The 24214-nt window shown below is 47.5% G+C and overlaps 4 protein-coding genes across 5 annotated transcripts; 2 read left to right on the forward strand and 2 right to left on the reverse strand.

The window, feature by feature from the left end:
* The first annotated feature begins 202 nt into the window (after positions 1-202).
* phyh (phytanoyl-CoA 2-hydroxylase) lies at positions 203-3833 on the forward strand. Its single transcript, XM_084702118.1, has 9 exons — positions 203-390; positions 806-861; positions 1075-1185; positions 1344-1512; positions 1652-1733; positions 1854-2035; positions 2582-2731; positions 2810-2944; positions 3074-3833. Exons 1-9 carry the CDS (start codon positions 328-330, stop codon positions 3125-3127), a joined length of 1002 nt encoding a protein of 333 aa, XP_084558244.1. The 5' UTR covers positions 203-327; the 3' UTR covers positions 3128-3833.
* A 1671-nt stretch (positions 3834-5504) lies between these two features.
* ucmaa (upper zone of growth plate and cartilage matrix associated a) lies at positions 5505-8888 on the forward strand. The gene is made up of 5 exons (XM_084701589.1): positions 5505-5624; positions 5845-5904; positions 6000-6095; positions 7840-7938; positions 8130-8888. The coding sequence occupies exons 1-5, from the start codon at positions 5564-5566 to the stop codon at positions 8225-8227; spliced, it is 414 nt and encodes a 137-aa protein (XP_084557715.1). The 5' UTR covers positions 5505-5563; the 3' UTR covers positions 8228-8888.
* A 482-nt stretch (positions 8889-9370) lies between these two features.
* On the reverse strand, positions 9371-16110 carry mcm10 (minichromosome maintenance 10 replication initiation factor). The gene is made up of 19 exons (XM_084701358.1): positions 16040-16110; positions 15805-15855; positions 15416-15694; positions 15095-15268; positions 14734-14916; positions 14438-14651; positions 14160-14325; positions 13666-13833; positions 13306-13422; positions 12734-12930; positions 12493-12587; positions 12156-12275; positions 11419-11753; positions 11105-11234; positions 10732-10862; positions 10430-10543; positions 10009-10154; positions 9853-9895; positions 9371-9747 (listed from the first exon to the last, which is right to left on the reverse strand). The coding sequence occupies exons 2-19, from the start codon at positions 15809-15811 to the stop codon at positions 9664-9666; spliced, it is 2703 nt and encodes a 900-aa protein (XP_084557484.1). The 5' UTR covers positions 15812-15855; positions 16040-16110; the 3' UTR covers positions 9371-9663.
* Positions 16111-16455: 345 nt separating this feature from the next.
* Positions 16456-23753, reverse strand: optn (optineurin). Of its 2 annotated transcripts, XM_084701867.1 has the most exons (13): positions 23581-23753; positions 22889-23041; positions 22329-22531; positions 21952-22113; positions 21681-21853; positions 21413-21563; positions 20950-21065; positions 20544-20693; positions 20154-20232; positions 19890-20045; positions 19373-19515; positions 18799-18881; positions 16456-17361 (listed from the first exon to the last, which is right to left on the reverse strand). In XM_084701867.1, exons 2-13 carry the CDS (start codon positions 23028-23030, stop codon positions 17240-17242), a joined length of 1680 nt encoding a protein of 559 aa, XP_084557993.1. In that variant the 5' UTR covers positions 23031-23041; positions 23581-23753; the 3' UTR covers positions 16456-17239. The 2 variants fall into 2 exon arrangements, with proteins under 2 accessions (XP_084557993.1, XP_084557994.1); XM_084701868.1 differs by lacking the exon at positions 22889-23041 and having other exon boundaries at positions 23581-23750.
* Positions 23754-24214: the final 461 nt, after the last annotated feature.

Below are 24214 nucleotides of genomic sequence, written 5' to 3' on the forward strand. Positions count from 1 at the left end.
AAGTCCCTTCAAGAATAAAACAAGGGCATTTTGAAACTGAGGAAATGTTCTTGATCCTCATAACTTCAAGTGCTATTTCAAGTTTTTATTTATTTAAATAATAAAATTGCCTGTAACTACTTAACCAACCATTTAGCCTGCATAATGTATCTCTCTATCTCCCCCCCCCCCTCTCTCTGTGTGTCATTGAAGTTGTTATGTATCTTAAAAACTTTGACCTAGTTGGATCGTTGGTAGTCAGATTCACGTTCTAGAACGGGATAGTTCGTGAACGGTTCGTTCCAAGACCCTCAAAGGATACTTCATACACTTCAATCTCTTTACAAAATGTCCCGAGCCGCCGACAGACTGAAAGTGTTGCTGAATCATCTGGATCGGTCATCTTTTATTGTATCCTTTCCAGGGGAGCGAATTCGGTGCATGACGACTGTCTTTGACAGTGTTCGACTCGATGTGCGTCGCTACAGCCATGCAAGACAGACCGGGGATGTGCACCAGTCAAGCTATGAGCGGGCCTCAAAACAAACTCGACATTCAAAATTATTCTAGTTTATTAATTCTAATAGTTATTATCCTAGTAGTTATTATTCTAGTTTGAATCTTTTTTTTCCTGGCTGACATTTACACAATTTGAGCACTGTTGCTTTACAGTAGCGGTACGGTCGCTTGTTGGTAAACATAACAGGTAGCCTATATGCTTGATTTAGGCGGTCTTTAACAGTATTTTAATTATAGCTAATAGCGTATTGTTACAATGTCAATGCCTCTATTATAACACACGTGTCTTTAACCGATTAACGTAAAGCAAGCGTCATCGACTTCTGGACAAAACGTTGCATATTATCACCCACAAGCTCTCAGGTAAGAAAAATATCGCGTCGGCTTTTTTGTTATAAAATGAAATAGGCTAAATTAGAACCAGAAGGAGGCTATAGGCTACCATATAGATATTTAGTTAACTGTCCACTTTGGCACACATTGCACAACGCTGCGATACTTGTTTGGTCATTCAACTTCGGCTTAGCCTGATACCACAGCAGTATAAGATCAATAAACACGTCCTCCCGTTCTCAGGTACACGCTGGACAATGACCTTCTGACCCCAGAGCAAAGGATCTCCTATGAGGAAAATGGCTTTGTCCTCATCAAGAATCTGGTGTCTGATGAGGATATTGACAGATTCAGGCAAGACACGAGTTATAGGCTACTACTGCAACTTGGTAATCAGTAACACATGCCATGATGACAACCAGGTCTGCCGCTTTCAACGAGATCTGGAGGCATTCTTCGACTCCGAATCTAAAACGTGTGTACTTGGATGTGTGTGTGTGTGTGTGATGCAGGAAGGCGTTTGAGAGGATCTGCAGGAGAGAGGTGCAGGTCCCAGGGTTGGTGGTGATGAGAGACGTGGCCATCTCCAGGTCAGAGTTCGTCCAGGACCAGAAAGCCGTGTCCAAGTTGCAGGATTTCCAGGAAGACCCAGAGCTCTTTCGCTACTGCTCCCTGCCCCAGGTACCACACACACACACACAGGAACACACACACACACTCCACGTAACTGTAATAAACATAAATAACACTGTTCATACACACATACGGGCCTACGTGATCCAGTTCACATGTTTAACATGTTTCCGTGTTTCCGCCTTAGATCCTGAAGTTTGTGGAGTGTTTCACTGGACCCAACGTCATGGCCATGCACACCATGCTGATTAACAAGCCCCCGGATGCAGGTGCTGAGCCAAAAACGGACCCCTGACCCCAAGCCAGAAACCACCTCAATCACTCCACAGTGTGTGCAGATCATCAGTACATATGTTCCCCCGACCTCTGACCTTTGACCCTGCTCTCAGGCAAGAAGACATCCCGCCACCCCATGCACCAGGACCTGCACTATTTCCCCTTCCGGCCGGCGGACCGCATCGTGTGTTCCTGGACCGCCATGGAGCGGGTGACGAGGCAGAACGGCTGTCTGGTGGTGCTGCCCGGAACCCACACTGGCATCCTCAAGGAGCATGACTACCCAGAGTGGGAGGTGAGACGCAGCCTGTGGTTGGGTGTGTGTCTGTGGGTGTGTGTCTGTGGGTGTGTGTCTGTGGTGTGTGTGTCTGTGGGTGTGTGTGTGTGTCTGTGGGTGTGAGTGGCACACTACACTCTCACTGGCAGCACACACATGCAAGCACTGCCGTACAATGGGGTGTCGAGGTGAGACACAGCCTGTGGGTGTGTCTGTGGGTGTGTGTGTGGGTGTGTGTCTGTGGTGTGTGTGTGTCTGTGGTGTGTGTGTGTCTGTGGTGTGTGTGTCTGTGGTGTGTGTGTCTGTGGGTGTGTGTCTGTGGGTGTGTGTCTGTGGGTGTGTGTGTGTGTGGCACACTACACTCTCACTGGCAGCACACACATGCAAGCACTGCCGTACAATGGGGTGTCGAGGTGAGACACACACACAACATCACACTTGCACATGTAAACAAACACCCATGCACACACACACAACATGCACTGGTGCTACAAGCACACTCAGATAATGGCACCTGTGTCATCGCCGTCACCTGTGTCATTGCCGTCACCTGTGTCTCCTCAGGGTGGGGTGAATAAGATGTACCACGGGATCCGAGACTTTGACTCCCAGCATCCCAGAGTGCACCTGGAGATGGAGAAGGGAGACACAGTGTTCTTCCACCCTCTCCTCATCCACGGCTCTGGCATGAACCAGACACAGGGCTTCCGCAAGGTAACTCTCCAATCAAACACCTCTCTCCCTAAAACACATCCACAACCCCTTTGGAACGTTTATCCTTGTGTGTGTTAGGCCATCTCTTGCCACTACGCCAGCTCAGACTGCTACTACATCGATGTGAAGGGCACCACGCAGGAGAACATTGAGAAGGAGGTGAAGGAGATCGCAACCAGGAAGTACGACCTCGGCGACAGCATCACCTTCCAGGTAGAACACACTTCTTCAGTGTTGCTGTGTGTGTTCTAGAACACACGCATTCAGTGTTACTGTGTATTCTAGAACGCACACCTTCAGTGTTACTGTGTGTGTGTGTTCTGACTGATTTTATCCTTGCAGGACACCTGGGCAGTCAGGGGTCGTCTGGTGCAAGGTGATAGGACATCTCTGTGATAGAGCCCGCCCACCATAGAGGGACAGCCACTCACAACCCAGAACCGATCAACCACTGCAGATGGACTTTTCTGTCAGCCAATCAGAAGTGTTTCAGTGATTAGGATACACTTAAGAGATAAAAAAGGGACATTTAATCTCAACCCTAACAGAAGTGTAAGACGTGTTTTCTGTAAAACACTAAAAGAGAAGAACGTGAGAGAAAGTGGATGAGTGAAAGAGAGAAGGAGTGAGTGAGTGAGACAGGTTTCAATCAAAGTGTGTAGCATAATAAGTCAAAGTAAGAAGGTAAGACTTAAGAATTGCAGTTCAAGATGCTTTACATAAAATTAACAAAAACAATAATACAAGTGATAAAAGTAATATATCTAAAACATATAACAAACCAGACTAGCCGCACTCTATCTGCGGTCTCTTGAATCCATCCTAGATCCGAGCTGCACTTGCAGTTTCCACACATACAAAGATTTATCTTTCATAAATAAGAGTATGTTTTAGTACGCTTTAGAAATGAGAGGTACTGTGTTGATTAGAACAGTTCAACAGAGACTCAAGAGACTAATGCCTTAATGTTCAAAGAATCATAAAGACCTACATTGATACTGCTGCCTTAATGGTCATATTTCTAATCTTAAATCTTGATGTTTTTTAACCAGGTCTCATAACCCTGTGTTTGTATGATAATAAAGAGACTAATTATAAAATATAGCTCTTGTCGTGATACTGCACTGTTCACCCTCAGAAACACACACACACACACAGTTTTGAAACGGAGAGTGTTTCCTGCCTTGGGCCGACCTTTCTGTGGAGGAACCAAAGAAAACACCTGACGTGGCTGTGTGTCTGTGTGTGTGTGTCTTCATGCATGTGTGTGTGTTCATGTCTTAAGCATGCAGAAGAGAACAGTCAATCCATTCAAAGTCACTGGGAACCTCTCAGTCTCCCATTAATGCAGACACAGGAAATCCTGCAGTAAAGAACACAGTAGAACTGGCAATCTTTTCACTGGTGGCAGTTACTGCACACTTTAGTCTATCCACACACACCACTCCAGGAACCAGAGGATCCACACACACACACTACTCCAGGAAGTGCCAAGCAACATGTCTGCATTCAGTCCAACTGAAAGCAGGACTGACGATAGTCAACAGAGCCACAATCCAAAACAGCGCACTTGCTCCAGTCTCTTTAACATTCCATCTGAGGTAGGAGTCAAGTGGCTGAGCGGTTAGGGAATCAGGCTAGTAATCTGAAGGTTGCCAGTTTGAATCCCGGCCGTGCCAAATGATGTTGTGTCCTTGGGCAATGCACTTCACCCTACTTGCTTCGGGGGAATGTCCCTGTACTTACTGTAAGTCCCTCTGGATAGAAGCGTCTGCTAAATGTAAATGTACGGTTGCACTCGACCGCACAGTATCTACTCAAATCAAATTTATTTGTATAGCCCTTTTTACACGCAAGCATGTCACAGAGGGCTTCACATTCGCCCATAGAACTGCCCCTCAACCAACCTAAACCCTCAATATACTGTATTTAGGCATTAACTAAGCAACACTCCTGAACAAATTCCCTGCCTGCATCGACTTGAACTTAGCATCGATTCATCAAAGCATTCTGTTCCCTTGGAGTTTTCAATAATGACAAATAATAATAATTTCATGAAGCGCAACGAATCCCATAGATGTGTAGGCGCTTCTGCGTTTAGGCACCTCAGGTCCTGAGACGGCCTGGGATCAGAGAGGTTATATTAGTGCTAGATCAAAGCCGTGTTGCTGAACGAGCTGTGCTCATTGGAACAATCGGGTGAGATCATTGGAACCAGAGGAGATAATAGGTTCTGCATGAGCATAGTCCTGACATGCTTCAATCCCACACACACCTGGATGACGAGAGACAAAACACACATTATTCTACACAGGAAAAAAATAATACAAATCAGCACCGATAAATCCGACACACACACACACACACACACACACACAGGGGCAAAGACTTCATGGTCATTTCCAGTAAAATTGTACGATACTTGATTGGACAGTGATGAGAGATTTGTCCTCAATTGCACTAAGTCAGATCCAATGTATTCTTTTCATAATCCTCTGTGTGTGTGTGTGAGTCTGTCTTTTCACCACCACAGTCCTGTGTTTGAAACTGAAATCGCTTCAGGATTTCATTATGCATACTGATCGTACAATGCTTTCAGTGTGCGGTATCCCCAGGTTGTATTCCAGAAACTCCTCTTTCTCCCCTCCCTCCCTCCCTGTCCTCACCCTCTCACCCCTCCCTTGGGTGAGTGAAATTCCAGCTGTCCCCAATTCTGACTGTCCCTCCCTCTCTACCCTCCCACTCTCTCCATTCCTGCCCTCTTCCCTCCCTCCTTCTCTCTCTAGTTCGTTTATTGCAGCTTTCTTCCAGTCGAGTGCCACAGCGATCTACATGATGACCTGGACCAATCTGCTCTTCGTCTCCCTGCTGGCCACCCTCCTCATCCTCACAGGTGCGTTTACCTCATGTGACCTCTGGGTTGGAATAGAGGGGAGGAAACGGAGGTGTGTGTGTGCGTGCATGGGGAGGTGTTAGATTTTTCCAGGCAGTTCCTTTTGGAACTCCTTTGACGTGGAGTTATTTTCAACCATTTCTCTTTCACCATTTCTCTTTCACCGTCCCTCTCTTTCACCATCTCTCTCTTTCTCACTGTCTCTCTCTCCCTTCTCCAGTCTTCAGTGGGGTGGAGGGAGCAGCCGTCAGGGACGATGGCAAAGCAGAGGAGCCCAAAGGTCAGTCTAACAAAACCACACCTGTCCTGCTCGCGCCCCCCTGACCCTCTAACGACCCCTCCCGTGACCTCCAGCCTCTGACCTCTGACCTGCAGGATCGGCAGCCCGAGTCTTCATGCCTGAGGCAGACGCCTCCAGCTTTCTCAAACGCCGCAGTCGTCGCTACGCCAAACACCAGGCGGAGATCCTCGGTGAGTCGGCTGCTCCGTTTCTGTAAAGGGACGTTGCCATGGAGACGAGGGCAGGGCGGTCGGGGGGCGCGAGGGGGGCCGATGATGAGTCTTGAAGAATCGTGGTTTCATGTTTCCAGAGCCCGTTTGAGTGAATGTTTAGCAGGTTTACGGTAGAGTAAACAAAGTTGGTGTTGGTGCTGGTGTGTGAATGACTGTGTGGGAGTCTGCCGCCGGCACTGGCTTGATGAGGATGGAGGGCTGGTGGGGGGGCTGGATGACGATGGAGGACTGGGGGGGTTGAGGTTGTGGTCGTTTCCCACAGGTGCCTGCACAGAAGATGTTTCAAAACGTCTTCAAATCCATCTGCTTTGCTGTTTGTCTGTCTGTCTGTCTCTCTCTGTCTGTCTCTCTCTCTCACACACACATAAACACACCAAGATAGACAGACAGGTTGCTGGAGGTAGCAGAAGGAGTGACAGGGTAGCATGGAGCAAGGGGAGTAGGGCCCCAGATACTAAGCACTGTGCTGGGCAACAGCCGAGCCAACAGGAAAAGTTCATTTTGAAATCCTGTCCGTGTGTGTGTGTGTGTGTGAGGGACTGCCGGGAGGGAGGGAGACGTTCCCAGGAGCCCTGCAGGAGCTGAAGCTGGAAAGTGTGGAACAACTAACCCTAACATTGTGGAGAGGAGAGGAGAGAGAAGAGAGGAGGGGGAGGAGGAGGGGAGAGGAGGAGGAGAGAGGAGGGGGAAGAGGATGGGAGAGGAGATAAGGAGGAGAGGAGGAGAGAGGAGGGGGAGGAGAGGAAAGGGGGAGGAGGAGGGGAGAGGATGGGGAGGAGGAGGGGAGATAAGGAGGAGAGGAAAGGGGGAGGAGGGGATAGGAGATAAAGAGGAGAGGAGGAGAGTGGAGGGGGGAGGAGAGAAGGAGGAGGAGGACTGAGATTGATTCTGAAAGGGCTGCTCACCCGTGCTCGTTGTAGAGTGTGCTCTGAGTAATGCAGAATTATCACTAGAGACTGAAGACGTTGAGTGAAAAGGAGTGAAGGGAATAAGAAGCAGACAGTCATGAGTCTCTCTCCTCCTGAGGCCCATGTCACTAGGCTGCTTGATGAGATAAATAACCGCCCAGACACTGAACCGTGTGTGACTGGTTATGCTCGTGTCTGACTGAATTCATGCCAACACTTAAACCAGGACATTAGATTAGGACAAGCAGGTCCACCGTGCACAGTCCCTGGCATGCGTGACTTTGGATAAGATTCAGGCAAGTGTGCTCAGCCAAAAATTCTCGAGTCGTTATGCAACTAAGGCAAAAGAAAACACTACCTCAATGACCTGACCACCTCATGTCCCCCCTCCTCCTCTTCCAATCCTCCCTCTTCCCCCCCCCCTCTCTCCTCTCTTTTCTCCCCATCACCACCCTCTCCACCCCCCCCTCCCTCTTTCCTTCCCCACCATCACCACCCTCCCTCCTCCCCTCCCTCCCTCCCCCTCTCCTCTTTCCCCACCCCACCCCTCCCCCCCCACTCCCTCTCTCCTCTCCTTTCTCCCCATCACCACCCTCTCCACCCCCCCCATCCCTCTTTCCTTCCCCACCATCACCACCCTCCCTCCTCCCCTCCCTCCCTCCCCCTCTCCTCTTTCCCCCCCTCCCCCCACTCCCTCTCTCCTCTCCTTTCTCCCCATCACCACCCTCTCCCCCCCACTCCCTCTCTCCTCTCCTCTCTCCCCATCACCACCCTCTCCACCCCCCCCCCCCCAGCGGAGCAGAGGGTGAGGCTGACGGCTAACGAGAGGAGGAGAGAGTACTACGACGAGCAGAGGAGCGAGTTTGAGAACTATGTGGAGGAGGAGCGTGACGGTGAGACAGACTGAGGTCCAGCTGCTCGCTGCGGCCGACACTCCAACGCGATTTAGGATGTATTTAACTGAACATGGTGGTGTGGTAAGGGCCTTGACGTAGGGGCCCAGGTTTGATTCCGGCCCAGGGGCATTTCCCTCTAACTTTCCCCCCTCCCTCCAACTTCTCCCCCTCCCTTCCTCGGTGTCCAGAGCAGAACGAGAGGACCAGGGAGAAGACGGAGCAGTGGAGAGAGTTCCACTACGACGGCCTCTATCCTCGCTACGACCACAACCGCCACTATGTCTGAGCACCACCGACACAGGGGCAGGGGGGGCGTGTCCACACAGCTAGCCTTCAGTCATGATTGGTTGGGCCCTAGTCCCGATTGGACGGGCCTCTTAATTCTGATTGGCTGGCCTTGTGACCGTCACAGCTGTGCGTGTACAGAGTAGCATCCTCTGGGGGTGTGAAGCCTTGGGGATACCTCACGTCTAACCACACAGCCTGGCCAAAGCTGTCCACACCTGCTCCTTCCTGCTTTCCAAGACAAAAGCGTTCAGCTAGCGTAAAACTATAAATGCTCTTTTTACAAACTAGAGTCATTCAAATGCATATCTGCAGGCGTGTACAATAGCCGATAACAACCCGCGTGTGGTTATTAGGCGCTTTAAAAACCTCTCGCATGCTTATTTGTATCTTTTATATTATCTTGAATTTGTATTATTATTATTGTATTTTCTGTATACGCTGTATATCCTGTATTCTTTTCTTGTCTGACGCCTGATCTACGACAGACAGCTGCTGTTAGTCTCTCCAGACAGGACCACGAGGAGTCCTTACTCTGCGGAGTCCAGGTTGTCTTTAGTTAAACTGCACACACACACACACACACACACACACACACAACATATCAAAAATCCGACCTGTAACTCTAAAAGAACCGTTCAATAAAGATGATTCCAATTGTAGTGTGTCATCATGATTCTTAAATTTTATGACAGAACTCTCAAGCACAGGCTAGCAGGTAGAACCCAGATTCCTGAGGGGAGACAGAGATAGATAGGGGAGTGGAAAAAAGAGAGAGAAAGAGAGGGAGAGACAAAGCGTCATGGAGAACTCATCAGTCTGAGATAAATGTCTGGATTCCGTGCGAGCATTCCAACATTCCACACAGTGGAAACAGAACACGCTGGGCGCAGGAGAGGAGGAAAGTAGAAAGTATCAAAAAGTATAAAGAAAATACAAACCAGGGGTACACCCTGCAGCGATGCTACCTAACCCTAACCGCTTGGATGGTCGTTACCTAACTTAAGAGAGAGGAAGTAGAGCTGTATAACCTGACTGGACCCATTTGACTGGATGTGAATCACTGACAGGGGGGGGGGTCGGGCTAGGGGCAGTAACTGCCTCTAGATGTTTCTGGGAGCGTTGGATGAAGAAGCAAAGCAGATCACTGGTAAATCACTAAACACGATTTAATAATCCCAGGCTGTGCTGCTGGTAGTCCATAATGACAAACTTTACAAACCACCATCCATTCACATTTCAGTAAAAACACAAGAATTAAAAGTCCATAATCCACTTACAAAATGTAGTTCACAATCATAAAACCTCTCCCTTCAAATAAAATAAAAACCGTAATAAACATAAAACTTTGACACTACCAACACCTGCAGCTGAAGAAGATGATGAAGGTGTTTACATCATGCTGCTGAGATGATGATGATGATGATGATGAAGGTTTTACATCATGCTGCTGAGGAACCGGGGCTGCTCCTCTCCCCGGGGCTGTAAGAGCTCTCCTGCTATCTTAGGCCCCGCCTTCTCCTGCACACAGGAACAGGAAATGGTCATCTTACAGGAAACAGGAAGTCATCATCACCCAAGCAAGCTACAGTGGCCGGCATCCACACCAGAGCTGGGCTAGCTTACCTTCAGCATGCCATCTCTCTCCCACTTGAACAAGCCACAGTTGCTAAAGCAGGGTGGAAACAAAACAACAAACATCAACTCAATATACTGTCAGAAAAAGTGAAGTTGAGGTTGTAGAAAGAAAGGTTGTTGTTGGTGTGTGTGTGTGTGTCCTACCTGCAGTGTTTGTTGGGCAGGCGGTCCAGGGCAATGGCCCTCTGTCCACAGGGACACTTGAAGAAGCGCTTGAGGGCGTCGTGCCACTGGAGCTGGTGGTTCTGCTCTTTGCACCTGTCTGCTGGCTTGAAGTATGTGTACTTACACTGCACACACACACACACACACGCACAGTTTCATCTCTACATATATGAAGGTGTCCGGGTATACAATGTTCATAGGTACTCTCAGGGGAATAATGCCTTGCATGATCAAATGCATTTTATACGTATATGTATTATGCATGTAGAGTGTGTGTTGTGTACAGTGTGTGTTGTGCACAGTGTGTGTGTTGTGTACAGTGTGTGTTGTGCACAGTGTGTGTGTGTTCATGTAGAGCAGAGCCAGGATGCTCTCCAGAGAGGCTTGGGGAAACACTCACGTTCCTGCAGGTGACGGCTCTGCACTTCATCTCCCTGATGTTCCTCATCTTCTCCTCCAGCTGTTCCTTCTTCACCAGGGGGTCGAAGTATCGCTCTTGCAGCTGGTACTCAGCCTGGGGATGGAGGCGGGGCGGGGGACACAGAGGGGAACTATTACATTTGGGTTGGAGGGAATCATTAAATGGTCACACAGGGCAGGATGCTTGCATTCCTCGTCTAATTAAGACAACGTCGAGCTGTAACTTCACTGCACATCTGTGAGTTGTTCGGCTCGGAGGTTGCCATGGTAACCCAGACTTACGGCCTGTAGCTCCGCCCCATGGCGGGACTTGGCGTTGAGGATCTTCTGGAACTCCTCTGATTGGATGTAATCCAGGTTCTCTCGCCTCTTCTTCTGGGCTGGCTCCTCCCCCTCCGGGCCTGGCTTATCATCTGCACGTGTGCGGTCGGGACAGGAAGGAACGGTTCAGACAGGGATTTGGACCTTGGAACTTGTGTGTGTGTGTGTGTGCAATAGTGTAGATGTATGTTTGTAGGTGATGAAGTGTTTGTGTGTGTGTGTGTGTGTTTGCCGTGTGTGAATGTGTGTACATGTCGATAGGTCTGTGTGTGTTGATACTGATGTGTGTGTGTAGATGTAGACAGTGTGTGTGTGTGTGTGTGTGTGTGCGTACCGTCTGGCGAGGCGAGGTTGCTCTCCACCCTGGCGCTGATGATGTCACCGCTCCTCTTCCTCTTCACGGCGTTGGGGTCTTCCTTCGCTAGCCCCTCCCCTTTAGCCCTCAGCTTCTTCAGAGCAGCCAACTGGAGAGAGAGAGGGGGCAGGACTGTCAGGTCAACCTCTGACCTTTACTGACAGACCACAAACTAAAGTCATCGATTCAAAAATAAGGAAATATGAGGAATAAGAGGGAAATTATAAGAGAACGCCCTCTCCAACACAATTCTTAGTCAGCATATCGTCACTATGACACTGACACCACCCCACCTTGGCAGCTGATAGGCTGAGGGAAGAAGGCGGAGGTGGAGGGGTGTGGTCGTAGAACAGGATGTCGTCTCCGTCTGAGAAGCCCCTTCCCAGGGTGGGGGTGGCTGGGCTCTGGGGGGCCCGGGGGGCCTCGGAGGCAGCTCTGGGGGAGAGCAGGGGCCTACGGGCGGGCCCCCCCGGGGGAGCGGCCCCAGAGTTCTGGAGGACCCTCTTCTGGATCTCCTCCGCCCGTCGTTTGCGGTTCTCTAACAACTGCTGCTGCTGCTGCTTCTGCTGTTTCAGGAGGTCAGAGGCCGAGATGGAATGGAGCCCTCCTCCAGCAGAGCCCTGGGGGCCTGGGGAGAGAGAGGGAGGGAGAGACAGGAGAGGGAGGGAGAGAGGAGAGGGAGAGAGAGATAGGAGAGGGAGGGAGAGAGGAGAGGGAGAGAGAGATAGGAAAGGGAGGGAGAGATAGGAGAGGGAGAGAGAGAGGAGAGGGAGAGAGACAGGAGAGGGAGAGAGAGATAGGAGAGGGAGGGAGGGAGACAGGAGAGGGAGGGAGAGATAGGAGATGGAGGGAGACAGGAGAGGGAGAGATAGAAGGGGGAGAGACACAGGGAGTGAGACAGATAGAAGAGAGAGACAGGGAGAAAGAGAAGGAGAGACGTCAAAGAGTGACGAGGGGAGAAGCGAAGAGAGAGAAAGAGAAAGGGGTCGACCAGCGACACAGAACCAGCGATGTGACGTGCGAGGCTGACCTGCGGGCTTCTTGGCTGCGTGGGTGAGGTGCTTCTTCAGCTGCAGAGCTCCAGGGGTGGGCTGACACAGAAGGCTCTTGAAGTCATCTGAGCATCCCGACACCTCGTTAGAGCTCAGCGCTGCACAGACACACACACTTCGTCAAGAGTCAAACCTCCTCTCACTTTCATTCTGTCTCTTTCCCTCACTCTCTAATACCGTCTCTTTCTCAGTGGCATTCATATTTTCCCTCCCTCCCTCTCTCTTTTCTGTGTCTGTTACTCTCCTCGTTCCCTTTAACTCCCTCTCCTTTGTCTCTTAAATCCCCTTCCTCCCTCTCTCCTCCTCCAGTCTCACCCAGCGTCTTGGCCTGGCTGGCCAGCTGGTCGGCGCCCTTGATGAACAAGCTGCTCAGGGTGGTCTGGGTGGGCTTCTTGGGGTGCGAAGCCGACCTGTGGAGCAGGTTAAACACAATCAACACACACCAGGAAATACAATACAAAACGCAGTAACAGACACAAATACAATCCTAAAAGACACAAAAACAACACCACAAAAACGAAATATTGAACAAATAGTGACACACACAGACACTCACAGTGATGCGGCACAGGCAGCAGAAGACACGCCCCCGTAGTGGAAGCCTGTCTGACAAAGTCGCTCCTTCAGGCTGTTTCCCCGACCTTTGACCTTCCCTGGAACCTTCCCGGAGTAGCTGGACTGCAGCTCGGCCCTCTGGGAACTCATCTTCTTGTACTGGGCCTTGACGTGGTACTGGCAGTACTGGCACTCGTACTGCAGTGAGATACAGATTTTTAAAATATATTTGTGGCCTTTCTGGACAGAGACAGCTTAAGTAAAGAAGTTCAAACACTTTGTTACTGTACTTCAGTACACTTTTCTGGTATGTACTTCACTATTTACTTCACAAAAGTTTCAGAAACTTTTTTAGTGTTGTGTCGTGTGTGAAAAAAAGTTTTGAAAAAAAGTTTTGCAAGGTTGAAATCAATAAAATTAAATTGGAAAGAAGGTTTCAGAAACATTTTGGGTTGTGTTGTGTGTGAAAATACGTTTTGAAAGGTTGAAAAAAAAGAAAGAAAAAAAAAAATCCCAGAAAGTTCGAGGTAAGCAGCTAATGTAGGTGAGGGAGAGAGGGGAAGACAGGCCTACCATGTTGACAATCTGAGAGCAGGGGTCACCGTTCTTCTTCATGGCCTGGCAGGTGCCATAGTCTTGAGCCTCCCCCAACAGCATCACCTTCTGGGGGTGGTCTATAGACAGACTGACCTGGGAGGAGAGGGAGACAGAGGGAGGGAGGGATTCAGAAATACCATTCAACCATACACACACATATTCTGTCTCTTTTTTCCTCTGTCTGTATGTCTCTTTTATACACACACACACACAAACATAATCTCTGTCTGTCTGTATTAAACACACACACATATTATCTGTCTGTCTGTCTTAAACACACACATATTCTCTGTCTGTCTGTCTGTCTGTCTGTCTGTCAAAGACACACCCACTGACCCCATCGTAGCCTTCCTTGGGCTTCATGAGGTTGGGGTTGAGGATGCCGATCACAGTGCCAGGCTCAGTCTTCCAGTGCTCCTTGTGCACCTCCCCAAACAGGAAGAGGGACACAAACACTTCCAGGTTATGGAGGTCGGTCAGCTTCCAGATGCTGAAGGTCTTCCCCTGTGACAGGAGAGGAATGCAGGGATATGAGAGAGCCTGTCTGAGAGAGAGAAGGCGTCAGAGGCACGTGTAGTCGGTGTGTCACTGTTCCGACAGGTGAGGATGAGACAGAGATGCACTTCCTCCTACCATGTCAAACATTCAACGAAATAAGAAACTTTACCAAGTTTGACTGTGATTTGAGAATTCAAAGACGTAAATTCAAAACTAAAAATACTCATGGGAGAAAGAGTGTCTTGCCACCGAGTAAGTATTTACATGCCACGTCCTGAGAGACAGTGAATGAGAGAACAGGACAGACGTGTGTATGAGGCCTGTGGTCTTACACTGCTGTTGCTCTGAGGAGTGGCCTTGTTGACCAGCACAGCAAAGGTGACCCAGTCGCTCTCCTCCAGCTTCTCCCTGGCCACACGCTCAGGAAGCTGGGAAAGACGGATCAACCTGCGGTCGGCCATCTTGCGATCCATTTCAGTAGATGACACCCGCGGTCGCCTGAAATCGACCAATCAGATAACGAATTGGAGGCCTGCGCTGGAGTGCGTTTGTGTGTGGGAGTGTTTGTTAGTTAGAGAGGGTGTGTGTAGTTGGGAGTGTGTGCGCTGACCTCAGCCGCAGTCCAGAGTACTTCTCAATGGCCACATCTTTCGGAAGAGCGGGAAGAGATTGCGTTTGTCGAGCTGTGGACGAGGCAGCGGCCATCTTTGTCTGGGAGGATGGCGGGGAACGAGATGTTTTGTTGACCTTACTGCTGGTTTCCACTGGCAGGAACGTGCTCCCCATCTTTATCTCCACCAATGGCACTCGGTCTACCGAAGAAGCTGAGAAGGAACTAACCAATCAAGATGCAACGTTCACAAATCATCAGCATTTAATCAGGAGTCTGAGGGTAGCTCTAGCTACCTGTGGAAGTGCTAGCTCCGGTCTGGTGGGCCATGCGCTGGCCTTTGGGCTTGAACATGTCTGCGTTGCCGAGCTGGGAGGAAAAGTCAGAGGACTCCTGTAACCTGGAACTCTCCCCTCTTCCTGGAACAGGAGGGGCCTGTTTGTTAGGCTTTCCTCTTCCTGGAACAGACAAATTCTTGCCTGCCGACAGGAACAACAAAAAGGACATACATAAAGTGCCACTACTATTACTACTCTTACATAGAGAACAATCTTGATTATCTCTGGTTTTGAGTTCCTTTACAAACGATAGATGGTTCAATCTTCACTGCAACCTCCCTGTTAGACAGTGCTTTATCATCACACATCAAGGTAATACCTGCGTGGGGCGTAGTCTTCAGTGTGTGTGGGGTCTGTGGTTGGCGCTGGGGTGTGGCAACGGGTTTTGAACCTGGAGTTCGGACTGGGGCGGACAGAACTTTGGAACTCTTCTGAGAAGCCTCCAGCTGCTGCTGTAACCTCTGCATCTTCTCCTGCATGCGCCTCAACTCATCTAAGAAGGCACACACGCGCACACACACACGTACACACACGTACACACACACTTATAGGTGAGCAAGCAGCAGGGTAAGGGCAGAGGTGACACTGTGATTAGGAATCTAAATTCTTATCACAGTCAGAATTCTGCTCGTTTACCGACCTTCTAGATCTTCCTTGGACTTGTTGAGGTTGTCGCTAGTTTGTCCTTTAGGCGTCCTGTTCTTTTCTTTCTTGTGCTCCTCTTCCTCAATGTCGTCGACGTCACCGAAGAGAGCAGTGGCTGCTGCTGCGGAGTCTTCCTCGGCTCCCTCTGTGTACTCTTCATCATCATCGTCATTGTCGAACAGGTCATCTAGGTCGTCCTTAGTCTCCTGCTCCTCTTGTTCCTCACACTCGTTCTCAGCCAACAACGCTGTCAGAATGTCCAAGTCGTCTTCCGCTGAGATAAACAAAAACAAAAAAAAATATATAGGATATTGATTATGACGGTAGCCACTCACTAACACCAAATTAAATCGTCATGTTTTAGCTCATGGACGATGACCTTACCTTCCATTGTGAAAACTAAGATCCAATGATTAGATTGGGGGAAAAAAGGATCTGTAACGATAAAGGACACGCTGTTATATGCATCGGGAAAAAAGTATGCTAGCAAGGACAAATCCAACTGGATTTCCTCTCCCGTCTCATGGTAACATTATACTAGAAATCATGCCAGTTTACTGGTTGTGTCTTTAGCTATATGATGTCGGACTCCATCAATAATATGATCTCATGAAATTACCTTATGTGAAAGAACAATTCCTTCGACCCCTTGAACTGACTCACTGTCAGCGAGAATAGTGCCACTGGCAGCGATCTGAAAACTGGCGCTAAATGAAGGCCCCCATTTGTTGTCAAATTTTTACGTAGGTAGCCATAGATTTAGCCTGTCCATAAATGTGCTTAATTTAATGGTGTATATATATATATCCTATAATATACACATTTCATTATTTTATCACAAAATCCCCCAAATAACGTAGAAACTAGAATCATTACACACAACATGAGTCGTTTATTTGTTCAAATTGTTACAGGCATATTCGTGTAGTCCTTAGAACACAGCTATGCTTTATTGTAGTCTTTATTTACAACAAAAAAGTATATCTGGCGCACAACTGGATTATCTGTAGGTCACAAATATGCCCATGAAACACATTGGTGTAGGAAAACCATTTATTAAATTATACTAATGGAACTTTGGTGAAGGATGTATTTGTTACGCTACAGTAGCGATTGCCCACATTATGCGAACTTTCAGTTCTTTATATATCTGGTCGAAACAAGAGACCATGCATCTCGCTCTCTCTATATTAACTTCATAATTAGAATTTTATGTCACAAATTCTTCATCTCATTAACGTCGAACACCTAACGTTAAATATAACGTAGAAGTGTCACGTTCAGTAAGGACTATACCACCTTCCTTAATCGAAATAATAATCACCTATTATTGAATCGCACCCAAAATGCCAGAATGAGACAATTAAATAAACCAAAAAGCATACACGTATAAGAGAATCTCTCATCTGGGCCGTTCGTGTAGCATACTGGAAAAGTAAGGAAACAAATGATCACGCTTAAAAGTCTGCATAAATAAGCCAGTGAATCATCCAACCTCTAAATTCTTAAGCTGATTAAACTCTTGATCCCCCCCTTCTGCAGACATACACATTCTGCATTGGGAGAGGCAGCAAAACTATAACGGTATCTTAAGAGACAGTTGTATTGCTCAGTCCGGTGGAGAGACTGCGTATTAAACATGCTTTAGAGTATGCCCTCTATCTACCCAGACAGATGTTAAATAAGAGCAGGACCCCAGCACCCACTAGGCAGCCCTGAACCTCAGAGCCCAATAACGACAAAGAGGAAGACTCTGAATAAAGTGCTTCATCTGCTACAGCAGAGGATGAAGATGGTGTCGGGGACGACAAGGAAGGCTTTAGATGATGCAGTCCATGATGTGGATCTGAAGACTGTCCAGGTCTGGGCAGATCTCAAAACACTTGGGACAGGCGTGTTCAGGGAGGGTCCTCTGCTGTGATTGGTCCCTGCCATCACCACCTGACAGGAAGACAGAAACCATGTAGGAGGAAGAACCGTTTAGGAGAAACCATCCCTGGTTGAACATCACAGAACACACAAGCTGTACCTGTACTGTACTCCACTTAGGTTAGAATAGGTTGTAGGGTTGAAATAGGTTTTATTTGCATTTAGGGTTAGTATAGTGTAGTATTTATTGTTATCTGTAATTTAGGAAGTTTTAGTATTAGGGTTAGTATAGTCGATTATTTATTGCTATCTGTATATTTAGGAAGTTTCACTTATTTAAGCTCAGCATAGATGTAAATTATGTTCCGTGTACTTATATGTTATGTTATGCCAGGTGTTTGCGTTGTCTTGTCTTAAGAATTTCAGTGCCCATACAAAGGAAAGAAAATAAAAATCATATCTGCTTTATATCAAGCATTGACAAAAACTAAACATTCAACTAAATACATAAAGGAAAAATGGGAATCAGAGTTTAGTATGAAAATTTCGGATGATGATTGGCAAGACATGTGGAAAACACATCAGACGACCACTAATTCGCGGATATGGAGGGAGTTCTCTTGGAAAAATCTGATCCGTTTTTTTATCACGCCCAAGGTCAAGAGCAAATATAATAACACAAATGTATCATGTTGGAGAGAGTGTGGAGTAAAGGATGCTGCAGACCACTCACACATATTTTGGAAATGTAATAAAGTATTTCAGTTTTGGGGAATTGTACATGAAACCGTACAAAATATATTAGGTTATGATATTCCAATGAGCTATATGGTACTATACCTTTGTAATTTCAATTTTACCAAAGAGAATATAAGAGTGAGAGATAAATATTTGATTAAAATACTACTGATAGCTAGTAAGAAGGCTATAACTAGAAAATGGGGTAAAGTGGAGCCTCCTTGTAAGAAAGAATGGGTAGACATAGTAGAAGAAATCTATGTAATGGAGGAACTGACACACCGCCTAAGACTACAACAAGCACAGCTTGAAGAAAAGTGGGAGAAATGGACAATATTCAGAACCAAAACCGGCGACGAGGAATATGGACAGAAACAAATTACTTAGATGAAGACATGAAGAGAAAATAAGTACTGCGAGAAATGTAACTCCCAAGCCGACTTTTTCTGTTTGGTTCCTGTTTTGTTTTTTGTTTATTGTATTATTTTTGATTGTGAACTGTGAATTTTGAAATAAAAATTTAAGTGAAAAAAAAAAAGAATTTCAGTGCCCAGTCTGACCTTGTGTTGTTCTGTGTACCTGACAAATACAAGACTACCTGCTGTATATGTACAATACTGTGGACTCTTGATCTATAGTGCTATATTAACCTCCTTCGAAACTAGCATAAACTAACATTAACAATTAATAGACAATCAAATTGTCCAAAATTGAGCTGAAAGCCCAGTGTGTGCGTTAATGGTTATTCTAATGTCTTCTGTAGGTGTGTACCTCTGGCTCCTTGGGAACCAGCGCCCCCATGTGGATTACTTCCTCGTGGCACGTGTCTCATCTGCATCTCACTTAGCGACATCCTGGGGAAGGAAGACAACAACTCTTTTTAAATGGGGTAGTCATGGGGAGTCAAGTGGCTGAGTGATTAGGGAATCGGACTGGTAATCTGAAGGTGGCCAGTTGGTCATTTGCCGTGCCAAATTACATTGTGTCCTTGGGCAAGGCACTTCACCCTACATTACAATACTGTATCTGTACCATTTGTATCTACTATAATATTTGTGTTTTATATTGTAAATTACAGCAACTTATATTTTATTTTATATTTTATTTTAATTCTACTCCACTTAGTATTGCTAGTTTATGTACCCATAGTATAGTTAGACCACATATTAAAATGTAAGATTCTTATATGTTTATTATATGCACCTTCCTGCCAAAGCAAATTCCTTGTCTGTGCAAACTTTCATTGCGAATAAATCCCTTTCTAACTGGCCGATCTGTTCACGTGACCCATCACGACCAATCAGACCAAACACCGGTGGAAACGTCCGGTGCCAGCCTGCCGTACCTGCCCAGAGAGTCCATCTCGTCCTGCAGCTGGGAGTTCTGCTTCTTGACAAACTCCAGCTGGGTGGCGAGACGCTCCCTCTCCTCGTGGATCTTTTCCCGAGCAGCGCGCTCTGCGTAGAAGTCTGAGGAGTACACCTCTGCCTGCACGGACACACACACACACACGTCACAAAACACACACGTCACAAAACACACATGTCACAAAACACACACGTCACAAAACACACCACAAAACACACACGTCACAAAACACACCACAAAACACACACGTCACAAAACACACCACAAAACACACACGTCACAACACACACTAGTATATGCTCCATGTGTTCTGAGCAGAGCAACAGAACTATTGATGATTCTTCTTTGCTTTCCCTGATTTAATTGATGACCAATCACACATACAGCAGGGGGAACCGCGTGAGCAACAACACGCACAGGAAACGACAAAGAATGACTACGCCAAGGAGAATAACTCATCCACGAGGCTGCTCTCCTGGTAGGTAGGGTCCTACCTGAGCCTGGAACACTGAGATGGTCTCCAGTTCCTTCTCCTTCTGGAAGATCTCCTGCTTCATGACGTCTATTTTCTGCTGCTTGGTGGCCAGGGCCTGCTCTGCCGCGACCAGGCGCACCTGCAGGTCATCCGCCAGCTCCTTAGACGCTGCCCCCTAGAGGTCACACAGGGTCAGAGGTCAGAGAGGGGGTATGCACTGTGTTTAGTAGTAGTGTCAGTAGCAGTGAGGGTTTTTGGAGCCGGGTGATGGGTGTGTGTTCACCTTCTTCCGGTCCTCCTTCAGCTCGTTGTAGTCCTCAAACAGCTTGGTGTAGGCATCCTTCAGCTGGGCCAGATTGTCCCTGAGGGGGGAGGGGGGTTACTGATGACTTAAGTTGTCCCTGAGGGGGGAGGGGGGTTACTGATGACTTTTAATTACCAATGACCAGTGGAAACTGAAAGGGGGGTTTCTAAAGATAAATAGGGGATTTCCAAACCAGCACTGCCACGCTTCAGTGTGTGTGTGTGTGTGTGTGGGTGTATGTGTGTGTATATTATCTATATTCCATAAAGTGACTCCTAAGTATAATTTCTTGAGTTGATTAATATGTCAGCAGAATATTTATATCCAATATGTTACATAATCATATATATATTACCCCGCCCCACCCACCTCACTTCTCCAGACTTCCTCTGCTCCAGCTGGATCTGCTGCTTGTTGCTGTCCACCTGGAGCTTGAGCCGGTCGTTCTCACTCTGCACCAGCTGTTTCTCTACCAGCTGGGCCTTCAGTGTCACCACATCCTGCTCCACATCCCTGCATCTGGGGCGGAGGACGGCGGAGAGAGAGAGACAAAGAGAGGAGAGGGAGGGAGATGGAAAGGACAGTAGAGAGAAGGAGAAAAGTTTGTTTTGTTCCTACTGATGGTCCCTCCCTCCCTCCCTCCCTCCCTCCCTCCCTCCCTCCCTCCCTCCCTCCCTCCCTCCCTCCCCTCCCTCCCTCCCTCCCTCCCTCCCTCCCTCCCTCCCTCCCTCCCTCCCTCCCTCCCTCCCTCCATCCCTCCCTCCATCCCTCCCACCTGTCTTGCAGGTTCTTCTTCATGACTTCAGCCTCATCCAGTTTGCTCTGAGCCTGCTGCAGCTCTTTGAACAACGTCATCATCTGGCCCCGCAGGTGCTCCACCTCAGACTCAGCCTGGGACACGCACGCAAACAAGATTCCATCCTGGGTTACTCTCTGGCTTCGTGAGATGTTGAATATGAAACTAACAGCATGAGCTCTCGTCTTGACTGCTCTCTCAGTGAGACTGAGCATTCCGGATGTGCACTGCCAAGATTCTACATCTAGCCGAGTGGGATGATCTTGTTTATAGATTTTAAATCCAGTTGGACTTGTTTCTAGTGTAAGTGGATGCCCTAGTGACTTCCTTTACGTAAACGACACATTGTTTTAAGATATCTTGTCAGGTGAAATGTTCTTTCTCTACTGGCAGACAAATTGATTTGTTTTCAAGCATAACAACGCAAATTTTGGTAGCGTACCTTCCCGGCTCCAGAATTTTCCTGTTGCGTCTTCTGTTCTGTTTCTGTTGCAGCCCCTGCAGTAGTGGGTGGGACATCCCTTTTCTCCTCCAGCTGGAGAGAGGTCTGAGTGCAGCTCTCTGAGCTCTCCTTCTCCACCAGTTCTGTAATCCTAAACGCATCACACACACACACCACACAAATCAGTAGGTCAGATACAAAGAAAACACACCAACACTTTGAATCATCAAAGGTGACGTGGTAGTGAGACCATGGTGTTAGGCCTCACCTGGCCCTCGCAGCCTGGAGCTCAATTTGCAGCCTCTCCACCCTCTGGCTCTCCTTCCTCAGGGACTGAAGCAGCTGGCTCACCGTCAAGTCCTCAGACTCCAGACGAGAAGCGCTCATGTCAAACCTGGAGGCCAGACCGTCACAAACATCCTTCGCTCCCAACTCTCCATCCTGGAAACAGCCAACGGAAAGAATTAAACACAAACACACACACACAATGTGGTCATGAGAGAGTGTGTGTGTGTGTGTGTGTGGTGTGTGTTACTCACTGATGCAATCCTGATTTCTATGAAAGAGTCCTCAGGTGAGTCGTGGCCAGTCTTCAGCTGCAGTTCAGAGTTCATGGCCACCAGGTCACTTTTCTCCGCCTGCAGACGAGCCACCTGGGCACGCAACGCCACCAGCTCTGCACTCTGATTGGCTGAACCTCCCTAGACGGTACCCAATCAAAACATCTGCATCAGCTGTATAAAACGAAACGATGAAATCAAAACATCGTTCATATGCCAAATCCAAGGGGGCACCTTCACAAACAACATTTTTTTTTACCTGAGGAAATGAATTGCTGACAAGTTAGAAGGAAAAAAAAAAGTTATACAGCTGGTTAAATAAAGCTGTATAAAGCTGACAAAGACAGACTACTGACCTGTCCCCTACCCTCTGCTCCTCCCTCCTGCTCCCCCCTCCTGCTCCTCGGCTCCCGGTCGTCTATGGTGAGCGCCTCGATGCGTCTCCTTGCCTCATCCAGCTTTTCCTCCAGGAAGTCTCTCTCCTCCCTCTGCTTCTCCTTCCAGGTGGACAGGTCCTCAAAGCGCTCCTTCATCGACAGGTTGGTCATTCTGAGAGCCTCTTCAAGGGGGAGACACAGGGTAGGTTGAGTACAGTACACACATGTACCCAGGGTTTTGGGGAGCCCAAACAAAAATAGTGTAGGGGGGCCTTTTGATTGGCAATTTCTTTTTTTTCCTTCTCCTTTTTTGGGGGGTGGGTGGGTCAAATGAATCACGGTGCCCTAAACACATGTTTAGTTTGTTTATTGGGTCGGGCTTGCATGTACCAACTCAGAGACACTATTAAGTATTATCTCTCTGTCTCTGTTTCTCTCTCTGTCTCTCTCTCTGTCCCTCTCTCTGTCTGTCTCCCTGTCTCAGTCTCTCTCTCTCTCATTAAACCACCACTACCCCCTCATCAGTCCCATGCCCTCACCCTTCAGGTCCCTGTTCTCCTGGATGAGGATGTTCATCTGATGCAGCGTGCCTTCCAGAGTCCCCTCCCCTGGGCCGGGGTGCCCTCCTCCCGCGGCGTGGCGGGACACTTCCCCGTTCACCATGGGGGTGCCTGTGGCCATGTTTCCAGACCCTGCACTCGCGGAAAACAGGTTTAAAAATAGATATTTTATTTCTTCTCAGTGAAAATGGAGGCTTTGAGAGACATAGCTTTTCTTGGCGTTGTTGCTCAATAACGAAAGCGCGAGTTTCTAATTCAACATTCTTATCAGAAGTCACGTGTCGGGGAGGACTATAGCCTGATGTCGACGTATTCGGGAGACCAGTACATGTCAAGTCATTCTAAAAGTAGGCCTATCGATAAATGTCTCTATCAGGTAGCACAACACGAACAACTGTAGATAGCCTATACGCAGTTGATGATAAAATATTGATTAACAACAAGTCAGTAATGTTCAATGTCAAAGTTGTTTTTCCAATCGTTTTTTACTTACGTGTATTTATGTATCGCTTAGGTAATTAGAACCGTGACTACCCTAAGTTAGGCCTTAAATATTTTCACATTAGACAGGACACTTATAAAGTTAATAACTTCAGCTGGATCATGTGCGTCACATTTGACATACAACATAGCCTACATGAATTAGTTATGAGATAGTTTGATCTACTTACCGGCGGTAAAGAACACAAATATTTTACAATCACAAATTCGGTTTGATAGCCTAGGTCCAGAGACAAGTCTTCCTAACTGCACAAACGTCTACTGATCTGTTTTGGTTTTGAGCGTTTCCTGTGTAAAGCTTACGTCACAGCAGTATCAGAAACTCTATATCACTTGCGCAAAATAGTTAACCATACGTTACAAGGCTGAAGTAATTCAACCACCGCTTAACATCCAAAGCCTATCCGTATGTGTTGAATGTTAGCGGAAAAAACTGCGCCGCTAACGCCCCTACTGAAGAAATAACATATTTTAGATCAGCTGACAGTGACGTCATGGCCAGTCTTTTTCCACTGGGATTCCCCTTCGGGAATGACCTTGCGCATTTACATCACATTTAATCACTAGACATGCTTAGAAACAAGTGCACATCTCCATTAATCAATTATTTGTTTCCATTTATTGTAGTAAAATATTAAGTGTATTTTTATCATTACGTTTTCGAAAGTGTATAATTTCTCCACACATAGTCTTATATTGAATTTCTGCTGGGTAGAATATGTTACCAAACTTATAAAAAAAAAAAAAAAAAAAATATGATTTGGCCTTCTTGACAAAGTATTTAATGCAGACATCCTACATCCC

The sequence above is a fragment of the Hypomesus nipponensis genome, chromosome 7 (genome assembly GCF_054491055.1).
Source record: "Hypomesus nipponensis isolate SF chromosome 7, ASM5449105v1, whole genome shotgun sequence".
NCBI classification, from domain to species: Eukaryota; Metazoa; Chordata; class Actinopteri; order Osmeriformes; family Osmeridae; genus Hypomesus; species Hypomesus nipponensis.